The 12189-nt window shown below is 38.1% G+C and overlaps 1 protein-coding gene across 7 annotated transcripts in view; it reads left to right on the forward strand.

Annotated features, from left to right (window-relative positions):
• LOC115760416 (acetylcholine receptor subunit alpha-like) overlaps positions 1-12189 on the forward strand; it is a 405819-nt gene that overhangs the window by 217951 nt on the left and 175679 nt on the right. For 6 of the 7 annotated variants that reach the window (XR_004017641.1, XM_030701721.1, XM_030701719.1 and 3 more), the window contains one exon: positions 425-540. Coding sequence is in view for 6 of the 7 variants with exons in the window: in XM_030701721.1 (XP_030557581.1) it covers positions 425-540 (116 nt within the window). In the remaining variant the exon portion in view is untranslated. Of the gene's footprint in view, positions 1-424; positions 541-12189 lie in introns of those variants that run through there. The other variant, XM_030701724.1, reaches the window with a different exon arrangement.

The raw sequence follows: 12189 nt of genomic DNA on the forward strand, positions 1-12189 counted from the left end.
CCGATAAAATGATACACTACCGTAAATTCAAAATTTGTATGCCACAACTGTTTAATTTGCTTAACTCAAAAAAAGAATGCATGATGAATCCAACAAAACAATTTTCAGATTTATTTCAAGTGTAGGTACGAAAAGAAAATTCAGTTCCATTATATGAAGCTGATACATTAGTGAAAAGTGCACAGCGCAATATGTCAAAATAATTATGCTGAAAAGAGTAGTACGTACACAAGTCATTGATAATTTAAATCTACCAAAAAGCATGCAAAAGCAGTACTGATTTTAATAAGTATAATATGCGTTCATACATAGTTGGTACTCTCCATTATCAAAGGGCTGACCTGCATATATAATATGTATAAATGTATTTATTATTTATTTATTTTTTTGTAACTTCAAATAAATAAAGTCTTTTGTTCTGTAGGTTGACTTAAGGCACATGGACGAGCAACAAGGTAGCAATATTGTAGACGTTGGTGTAGATTTATCGGAGTTTTACATGTCTGTGGAATGGGACATTCTGGAAGTCCCAGCTGTACGGTAAGTTATATACTCTTTATATTTCATCCTGAACATAAGTATATATGTAGTATATGTGTAATCCAACATTTTGATACCAGAAAATAAACACGGTCTAAAAGTTGATTTGGTCCTAGGCATAAACACTAATCTCTGCTATTTACTTAGCTTTTTTCAAGGGTGTACTCATATTTAAAATGGCTTCTAAAATTCTTTAAATTCAAGTAATTTTTTTTATAAATTTATAATTTTAATTTAAAATAAGGATAAAATTCGAAAAACATTTCTATATATTTCCTCTCTCTCCACATATAAAACAGGGTTTCGGGAAATTCCATCCGTGTAGAAAAATCGCGAAAAACGTTTGTATGAAACTTTTTTGTTTACCATCCGATCAGCCTCAAACTCATTTTCAAAGAAATTTGTTCAAATTCATCTGAGGGGTCTTTCGCACATTTTGGAAAATCCATCAATCATTGGTGGAAATGGGGGTCAAAGATTTGGTGGCTGATTTGTTCGCTCACAAATTCATTTCCAAGGATCTCCATAAAAAATCATTTGAGACGTGTTTTAAATTTTTTACAAAATCTAAACTTCTTCAGGCTAAAGAGCATTTAAAAAAATGTTCCCTGGATGCTCGCATGTGGATGACCTGCTTTACTCAAGTGAGACTATTTCATCTATTTGTAGCTGCCACTCAGTTCGCAAAATAATCGCAACATAATTATATGTTCAGGAAAGTAAACACTTTCTCTGCGCGTTTACTGTTAGCGGCTCGGTCACGACAATTTAGCCGCTATCCTTATCTTAAGAAAGAACTCCAATATTATTGAATGCTACCTGTTTCACTAATCGGTCATCATTGAATGTTTGAATTTCGGTTCACGTTTTCAACCAAAACTACTAGAAATTGGACTATCCAAAAAAAAAACAAGGCGTACAATTTGGGCACAAGTCTTTGGTAAAGGTGATACTGAATATATTTCATATAACTGCCTACCAAAAATATAACAGCACTGTTTAGTTCTGGCATTTATTGGAGTATGTTGGTCAATATTAGTTCAGTTACGACAATGACTTGCAGGTAAGAAAAACTTCCAAGGATAGGCTACCAAATATTTATAGCTCTTTTGAATAAAATAAAACAAGTAAGAGGTTCTAGTCGGGAGCTCCCGACTAGGGGATACCCTGAACCCTCTTCTTCCAACATATACACAGAAACGTATTTATTTATAAAGATTGACTAGGTCAGTTGGGTAGGTCCTCTTCAGACGCCTTCTTCTTCGCCTCCTTGGCAGGTTTCTTGCCAGGACGTTTTAACCGTTGTGGAGCTTTGTTGAGTAGCTCGCTGCTTGCCGGTTGGCTACGTCACCCATCATTGGTACCCTGAGGTCCTTTGCAATGTCGCGTGTGCGGATATTCCATTCGGCTCCAGTTATTTTGCGCAAGGTTTTGGCCAGAATGATGCGAATTTTCTTCACATGGGATTTTGCAGCTATACCATAGACTTGGAGCCCATAGTGCCACACAGGGGCATTTATTGCCTGTAGATGACGGCCTTGTTTCGGAGCGAGAGTTTGCTGTTGGAGTTATGGAGCCAGCTCATTCGCCTTATTTTGGATTAGATGTTGCCTGATACAACAGAGACGTAAGTCGTCTGTCGAGAGCGACTCCTAGGTACCTGTGTTCACGATTTTGCTCAAGAAGTTCACCATGGAGAACTATGAGCATCTACATCTACAATTTCAAGTCTTCAAGTCAAAATTTAAATTTCGTGATGAAATAAGAAGTTGCAGATCTAAGTGGTGAAGAGCGCGTCTTTCAATAAAAAGAGCGTATGACTGGAAAGTGTGTCAATACAACAACGATGATCACAGGGTGTATGAAGAGAGTTTGAGAGTTTGTTATGTTGTCATTATATGAAAATAACTAACAAGCTGTTGAGTAAAGAGTGTTAAGTCAATGAAAAATTTTCATTTATTTAACTGGATTCATGAATTGCAGCAACTAAAAGAACAGATCAAGGTATAAGAGAAAATTCGTAGTAGTCCTCTCAAGCGCTTAATACGGGTAGGATGCATAACGGTACAGAAGAAAAGAAACCTGCCTTAAATAACGAACAAATTAGGAATTGTTTCAAATGGGGCGATCCATCACATCTAGCCAGAGAATGTAGACAGTCAATAAATTGTTATAAGTGTGCTCAACCAGGGCATAAGGTAGCTAACTGTTCAGGATCGCGTGTAGTGGAGAAGAGAGAAGGCAAAAATGCAAACACGATGATTAACAAGGTTAACAGTAGTTGATAATGCATTTTTAAGAAGTTGTCTTGTAAGAACATATGCTTCACTGCATTAATCGATACAGGCTGTGACCTTAGTCTGATACGCGATTATATCGTCAAAGAACTAGGAGATGTTGAACTGAATAATGAAAAACAGTGTCTTGTTGGCATCTGTAATAGTCAGCTAAGTTCACTAGGAAGCTCTGTCACTCAAGTTGAAGTTAATGGTACCTTACTGGATATAACTTTTCATGTTATGAGCAGAGACGACATTCAATAGTCAGCTGTAATAGGAAACAGCGTATTGAAGCAATCGGACTTAATAGTATTGGAAAATTTTGTAGAATTTCGACCCAAAGTGAAGAACAATGCGAACAAGACGTCAATAATAACTGAAGATACTGTCGAAAATAATAAGCCAGACAAAGAGCTCTTACAAGAATTCAAATATGTATGCTTTTTTGCAGAAAGACTGAGATCGATCTTTATCACCCAGAAAAACCTGTTACAGACGCAGCTCAAGCAATAATTAAAAACTAAACTACCTAAAATGAAGAAGAAATGTCCAATTGAAGTGAATATTTTGTTAAATTATGGGCGTCCAGTGTTCGAACGCCCAAGGCTCATATTACACTCGGACAAGTCTATTGTCGATTCGCAAATCAAAATATGGCTAGAAGAAAATATCATACAGCCAAGTGCATCGGAGTATGCATCTCCTGTTCTCCTCCTTCCGAAAAAAATGGTACCAAAAGATTGTGCTGTGACTACAGGCGTTAACACGAAAAGATCGCGAGGGACAATTTTGCAATGCCCTGAATGGACGATGTGATTGAGAGATTGCAGGGTCAAAGTGTGTTTACTCCACTCAATCTTGCAAACGTATTTTTCATGTTCCAATTGAGCCCAATTCGAGAAAATTTCCATCATTTGTTACAAGTGCAGGGCAATATGAACTTCTGCTCGTCCCTTTTGAAATATCGAACTCCCCAGCTGTATTTTCGAGATTCATTCATGCAATTCTTGTAGATCTTGTACAGGATGGTAAAGTCGTAACTTATATGGATGATCTTATAATTTCCTTCATGGATATATATGAAGGTATCCAAAAGTTAAAGCGCGTACTGGACAGAGCAGCAGAGCTTAACTTGCGTATTAAGTGAAGCAAGTGCCAGTTTCTTATGAAGGAAGTTGACTCTTTAGGGTATGTTATACAGTAGAGTTGTGTCGTTTAGTTCAGACCAAGTTCGATTGAACGCGTCATTAAAATGAACTACTGAACTTATTAAGTGATTAGTGAACTAAACCGATCATTTAGTTTACTCGTTCAGCTATTCTGTCGGTCATGAACGATGTATTCTGTACTCGTTCAGTCGGTCATGAACGTTGTAAGCAATACAGCAGTTCAGCCGTTCAGCCTGAACGAAACATTCTTTTAAAATGTTCAGTTCTTAATAAACATAAAAGATAGTGGGATTTTCATTTCAGATTTGATTTGACTGCATAACTGAACTAAGCAAATAGTTCATGACCGACTGAATAGCTGAGGAGAATTCATCGTTCTTGACCGACTGAATAGTTGAACGTGTGAACTAAATGACCGATTTAGTTCACGGCCAAAAAATGAAAGAATGAACTTATTCAGCAAATTGAACTAGAAGTCCCCACTCTATTATACAGGGAGGCACAATAGGACCACATGTGAAAAACCCCAGGCAGTTCAAAATATTCCTATACCGCATCATAATGGAATCATTAAGAGTCTCGCATTGGGCACTTTTCCTTCAAGATTTTGACTACAGTATTGAGCATCAAAATGGCTGCAAAATGAGAATGTTGATGCTTTAAGCAGGGTGTCCTGTCTTATGCTTGAAGACTCACTACAGCACAGATTGCAGCAAGCACAAGCGAGAGATGATTGGGTCCGGCCTGTGCTAACTGTCTTGGATTGTAGCTTATAAGATTTTCATGTTAGTCATGGTATTTTATACAAGGATCCCATCAAGGAACTTATAGTCGTACCATCGCTTATGGAAGACGAAATCATTAGAATTGCACACAAGCAAGAGCATTTTTCAGCGAAACGAACTCAAGAAGCAATCGAAAAGACATTCTTTATTCCGCAGCTATCGTCAAAAGTGCCAAAAATTGTAAAAAGTTGCATAGAATGCATAATATTTGAGAGCAAATCAGGCAAGAAAGAAGGGTTTTTGGCACCAATCGACAAACAGAACAAGCCACTATGCACGACCTATGTGGATCATGTCGATCCAATAGAACAGACTAGTAAAAACTATAACTATATTCTGGTGGTAGTCGATGCGTTTTCAAAATTTGTTTGGCTCTATCCCACAAAAAATACCAACGCAATAGGAGTTGTAGATCGACTAAGACGGCAGGCAGCAGTGTTTGGAAATCCTAAGCGCATAATATCAGATAGGGATGCAGCTTTCGTCTCAAAGTTGTTCAAGGAGTACTGTGAAGCAGCATCTTACGATAGCTACAGGAGTTCCAAGAGGAAACGGCCAGGTAGAACGTATTCACAAAATCGTAATACCAATGTTTTCTAAACTATGTCGTGAAAATCCTTGTAGCTGGTATAAACATATTGATATTGTTCTAAATTCTTTGGTCCATATAAATTAGTAAAGATTCAAAGCCATGGTAGATATGACGTAGAAAAGTACGACGGACACGAAGGTCCAGGGAAAACTACAACTGTAGCAAAATATATGAAGCAGGAGTTGAAAATATAAATAGGAATGGTCGAAGCTATAATCAGTTTAGTTAAACAGGCGAGTATACTGTTGACATTATACCACTAACAATGTATAGATATACCAAATCGCACTTTTTATCGTAACAAGAAAAATCGAAACGAGGCGACCCCAATGGTACCTGCGACCATTTTAGTGTGCCCAGACAGAGTAAGTATGTCATTTTTAAATCCTTACAGCCCAAAAACATATGTGTGCATGCATGTGCCTCGCTCATTGCTTTGCGCACTTGCGTCCATCTCTTTCTCCCTCCCCGAGATCTACAAACATTCCTATGATTGTGTTGTGTGGATGTGCGCACAAGTAGATCGCGGCGTTTGTCGCGAGCCAGAGGTTATTTCTTCAATTGTGTGCCTTTTGTGCCTGTGGTAGCAATAGGCACTCACATTTAAATGCTCTATCATGTATTTCTTCGTCCAGTCAGGCATGATGAGAAGAATTTGATCAAATTTTATTTAATACACAATTAATTGACCTAAATGAAATATTTACATTTATTTTCTGATTACTGTGGGGACCTATTTTGCTTAAAATACAAAAATATCTAAGTCGTATTTCTGCAAGGGTAATTCATCGTCGGCTTGTCGAAGAATTTAAGAAAAGACCAAAAATTGACGCACACTCTTTCAAGTAAGCAGTTGTGTGAAATGATTAACGGGTTTGGCCTGTTCATATGCAAAATTGCTATTTTCCATGCTGGCTGTAGGGGTAAGGGTACCTGCGTAATTTTGGGCGACTGACACGGTCTTTGTTTTTTTGGCATGCCTGCGGTGGGCTTTAATGAAACAGGTGGATCGCACTTGTCGCTCGTTTGCACTTTGATATCGAAAAAATGCAAGTAATCTTTTATTGGCATTATTATAATCTTAGTTTAAAAGGTTTTATGACAGGCAATTAGCGATCAGAATGTATAGAATGCGTCTAGATCCATACCATTTTCATTGCCTTTTTATACATTTGTGCCTTTTGCGGCTGCAAGCCCAACGCAGGCATGCCAAAAAAACAAAGACCGTGCCAGTCGCCCAAAATTACGCACCCATTGATAAAAATATCTCTGCCTCACGACAAACCCTTGATCAGCTCATTCACACACATTTGTGAGTGTGTTTATGTGTGTGTGTAGAACTCCAAGTTCACAAATGCCAAAAACTTAAAATTTGGTCAAATTTGCATCGGGCAGGCAGGCAGGCAACCAACATGCACACAAGCGCATTAATGCTTCCATCCATATAGAAAAGTGTGTTAGTGTGCGTGGTTGGCCGACCCAAAAAGTTATCATGCACACATGCCAGCGATCAGGTACCCTTACCCCTACAACAAGCATGGAAAATAGCAATTTTGCACATGAACAGGCCAACCCCTTTAATCATTTCACACAACTGCTTACTTGAAGAGTGTGCGTCAATTTTTGGTCTTTTCTTAAATTCTTCGACAAGCCGACGATGAATTACCCTTGCAGAAATACGACTTAGATATTTTTGTATTTTAAGCAAAATAGGTCCCTACAGTAATCAGAAAATAAATGTAAATATTTCATTTAGGTCAATTAATTGTGTATTAAATAAAATTTGATCAAATTCTTCTCATCATGCCTGACTGGACGAAGAAATACATGATAGAGCATTTAAAGGGCACACAATTGAAGAAATAACCTCTCGCTCGCGACAAACGCCGCAATCTACTTGTGCGCACATCCACACAACACAAACATAGGAATGTTTGTAAATCTCGGGGAGGGAGAAAGAGATGGACGCAAGTGCGCAAAGCAATGAGCGAGGCACATGCATACACACATATGTTTTTGGGCTGTAAGGATTTAAAAATGACATACATACATATATTAAGAAAACGCATCATCAGCCGCGACGTTGTGCGCTGAGCGAGATGCGGTTTCATACTGAACGTTCGGCTTTTGAGGCCGGCGTTCGGCTGCCACTATCAACAGTCTTACTCTGTCTGGGCACACTAAAATGGTCGCAGGTACCATTGGGGTCGCCTCGTTTCGATATTTCTTGTTTCGACAAAAAGTGCCATTTGGCATGTCTATACATTGTATGGTTAGTGATTATACTCATTTGGTAAGATTAAGTCACTTATCACATGCAACCCTGCTATTTACATTTAATCCACGATATATCGATAAAAATAGATGTGTTCGCTGTTGCGTGCTGTATTTGAAGTACATGTCTGAAAATTTATAAAAATTATAAGTTTACGTTTATTCACCAATTTCTTTAAATAAAATAAGAAGAACATAAAGAACTCAAGTGCTTGTAAAATCTATCGAATGGCCGTTACTACATATATATATATGTATATATATATATATATATATATATATATATGTATATATACTATTCTAGAAGCAACATGTCAAATTTGGTGACTCAAGCTTTTATAATTTACCAAAATTGGTCAAAGAACAGGATATCGACATCGATTTTTATCGATTACTTGGAAATGGGGCAAGTTATCTATTATCGTTCTGCGCGGGCACTGGGAGGACCTACATACCAAATTTCAAGTCTTTAGCTCTTATAGATTCTTAGATCCGTTCGTTTATACATACGGACATACGGACAGACGGACGGACGGACATGGCTATATCGACTCGGCTATTCATGCTGATCAAAATTTGATAAACTTTATGGATCGGAGACGCGTCCTTCTGCCTATTATTTATATTTTATATTTTCACTAATATATTATACCCTTTTTACCCATTTTCAATGTGTTCATGGTATAAAAAACAAACAAGAACAGTATTAAGTATATATAATATGACATACATAAAAACCTTTATTTTCAACAAAATTCCAATTATTTTGTTTTGTTTTAATTTTATTTTCCATTTTCAATGCATTGAATATGGAGCACGTAAAAGGTTACATTCGGGAGCTCCCGACTAGGGACATCAAATTCAGCTCGCTCTACACGCTCGTATTAGGTAATAAAGATAAATTACAAAAAAAGTTCCATTGGCGGGTTTCGAACTCGCAACTAACCGCATTACTTGCTGACGACTCTGATTAACAGCCAGGCAAAAAAAAAATTAGTTTCCCCGGTAAGGCTCGAACTCGCGAGAAAAAAAATCAAATTAAAATAGCAGCATAGAAAAGAATCGCAATTGCAATGCTGTTGGTATATATGTGTGTGTGTGTACATTTATAGAGAAATTTGTGGATTTTGCACCCCATCCAATTGCGTAATAAAACATTACTTTGTTTTTTTCTTAACCGATCTTAATGAAATTTTCTACAGTATATCTTATTGTACCATAGAATATTTGTGTATTCTCAAAATGTCAACTGCATTAAAATTGTGGCTTAGATTGGTTGGCAATATAAGTTGGGTTATTAACTTGATTTATAGCTCTGCTGATCAACTGATCAGAACAGCATCTTACTTATGTATATTATTTTCTCTGCGAAGAAACTGCTTAAATTTCGCTCTTTACATTATTTACATTGATCTGGCGCTCTTAGCTGTAGCGATCATTTATTGCCCTAGCATTGACTTCTGGTAAGGCCTCGATGCTGCGCATCGAATTAGTTAAGCTATTCCGCTTCGTGCATTTGGTACATATCGGCCACTTGCATTACTCAAATTTATTGCTAATCAATTGTCGCTACGCTGCAATCGGCACGTGCCAACCTGGTTCGCTTGCCTTTGTAACTCTTTGTAAACTCTTAAACTTCAATAATAAGCGCATAACAATTCGTGTCTGCCTGCTTCTCTTAATAACTACAATTATACAAACCAATTAAAATAAGGAATATAATCATATTAATTATTTCTAGTGTGAAAGCTATTGAAAAAACTTGTATATATAAGCTGATCTGGCGAATGGATGCACAAACGGGATAGCCCGAAAGTCAACTAGCGGCGTCTTTATATATGCGAATTTTGAGATTTGCAATTGCCTAATTAAACAAATTTACGATAATTATGTGACACTTGACTAATTGGCATTCGATTTAATTTGCTTATGTGCACTGCAATATTAAATCACGCCAGGGCCTCCAAATGTTGAGTTGCTTATGTTTTTAGCAACTGTTTTCGAAACTTTTGCCGAGAACTAAAGTCGTTTTATTTATTGATATTATATCAATTGAAAGCTTATTTGGCTGTAGCTCAGAAAAATTTCTTCGCTTCGCTTCGATCAACAACGATAAAAGAAAAGAGAATATGCAATTTATTGCAGCTGCTACAAGTGCAAGAGAGACTTGCAAATCTTGTTTACAACAAAACAGCTGTTTCACTAAACTTAGATTACGTTCCTTCTAATGTTTATATGAATGTTTGCTTATCCTGATTTGATGTGGCTACTGCAGAAACCAACACATAGAATGGTCTGATTTTCAAACTGCACCTAGCCATCAGATGGGATAAGCTAGAGCTAAAGTCAAGAAGATCGTCATTTATCGCCGCTAACCACAACGCCCCTGTCTGCGTTTTTTGTGACAGTGCTGGTCATGGGATACATTGGAACCTTGACCCCTGCATTACGGTTTAGGGAAGAAAAACGACTTTCATTGTGTTTGAATTGTCTAAAGAGAGAACATCAATTGAGATCATGCAGCTCTGGATGCTATCGGACCTGTGGGGCGAAGCATTATTCCCCGCTGCATTTAAATAACTCTACTTTTCCGTCTGGCCAGCTGACTGCGCTTGTTGATTCATCGTCAACTGGCCATGCCTTTTTCGCTAAGTCGTCGCCATCTACCACCTCTCTTGTTGGCCAGTATTTCAGTAGTGATGTTATCCTCTTGGCTGCTCCTATGCTGTTCGTCAAAAATCGCTCCGGCGCTTTGATAGATTGTCGTGCCCTTTTGTTTCGGTTCTCACTTCATTTCATGACGGCTTGCCTTGCTCCCCAGCTTCAGAAAATGAAGCATTCGCTGTCTCTGGTCTAGGATTTTCTAGTTTCGACACAGCAGGAAATACGGTAACTATTACGATACAGTCTCATGTTTCTCAACATGTCTTATAGCTCTAGTAGCGCCCACCATCACTGATAGTCAACCGAGTTGTACTATAAACAATTCAAATTGGAAGAGTCCCGCTAGCATACGCCTTGCAGATCCATCTTTCTTAGATAGGGCCTGTAAACGCCAAGGCTAAAATATTCTTGCAGCAGATCTGGAAGGAATAGCTTAATTGGGACGAGAGCCTGCCATCATCATTAGCAACAGCCTGGCATGATCTTTGCTGCAGTTTTGAGAAAGCACAGTTTCTTAAATTTTCTCGTCTCGTGTCAATACCTACAGCAGAGTTTAAAGTTCACGTTTTCTGCAATGCTAGAACCAAGCGTTTGGGGCTTTGTCTAAGTCATTTCTCAACGATCTTCAGCCAGTAGTCGGCAGTTGTATTCCAAATCGCTCCTCCAAACTCAATCACAGTTTTAAGACTTCAGCTCTGTGGCGCCGTCTTACTATCGCGTGAGATATCTAGAATGAAATTCTTTCATGGAAAATTTTACTACTGGTCGGATTCTTCTGTATGTCTTTCCTGGAAAAAGACTGGGCCCTGCAAGCACAATATGTTTATAGCTAATCGTGTCCCAGCAGCTCAAGATCTAACTAATGGAGTTACGTTTCTACTTCACTAAATCCGGCAGGTATACTCTTGAGAAGATCTACACCAACTGAATTAAATCAATCGTCACTGTGGTTCAATGGCCCAAAAGTTCCATGTGGAAACAAATTGGCCAGAACATGATCTAAAAAAACAGGTTTTTGTTGCGTCATCTCCCTTCGTTGATATATATGCCTCTTGTAAATACGTTAACTCTTTTGATAATATGCAGCGTATATTCGCATATGTTTTTAAATTCAGACACAGAAGCGGGCGTCCCGAACTAACAGTGTGTGATACACAATATAGGACCCAACTCTTACTGCGACTCGACAAGAGAGCACGCCTGTGGGAAAAGATTAAATCACTGCGATCGAGAAGAGTTGGTAAGCCTTCCAGATGTATCCCTTATCCCTTTTTTGGATGTGTTAGGCATCCTTAGAGTTGATGGTCGTCTGAAAAATGTTTATGACATTAATCGTACTACACCTTATCATATCAGTTATACAATCGACACAATCCATTTGCAACGTATACTAACAATTAACGATCTAGGCGTTAGTTTTGATTTCAAACTCCGTTTCAATCTTCATATAGATATCAACGTTAATGAGGTAAAAGGTGTACTTGGATTCATTAAACGATGGTCGAAAGAGTTTAACGATCCTTTGATAACAAAACTTCTGTACATCTCTCTTGTTTGCCCTATCCTTGAATACTGCTCTTGCATCAGGTCTCCACAGTATAACAATAGCCAGGATCGTATTGAATCTGTTCAGAAGCAATTTCTGCTTTTTGCCTTACGAGGTTTAAATTGGGACCCTAATCTTCGGTTGCCATCCTACTCCAGCAGACTGATTCTTCTCAACCTTCCGTCGTTAACCAACCGTAGGACAATTCTCGGTGTTGTCGTTCTATATAAGTTCATTATTGGCGACTAGATTCTCCTTTTCTGCTGGGCGTCTTCAATTCTCTGTTCCGGCTAGACCAACAAAAAATTATCTCCCCTTATTCCTATCTGCGTGCACAACA

This window comes from Drosophila novamexicana, unplaced genomic scaffold (genome assembly GCF_003285875.2).
Source record: "Drosophila novamexicana strain 15010-1031.04,08,12 unplaced genomic scaffold, DnovRS2.1 tig00000434-arrow-pilon, whole genome shotgun sequence".
Lineage (NCBI taxonomy): Eukaryota > Metazoa > Arthropoda > Insecta > Diptera > Drosophilidae > Drosophila > Drosophila novamexicana.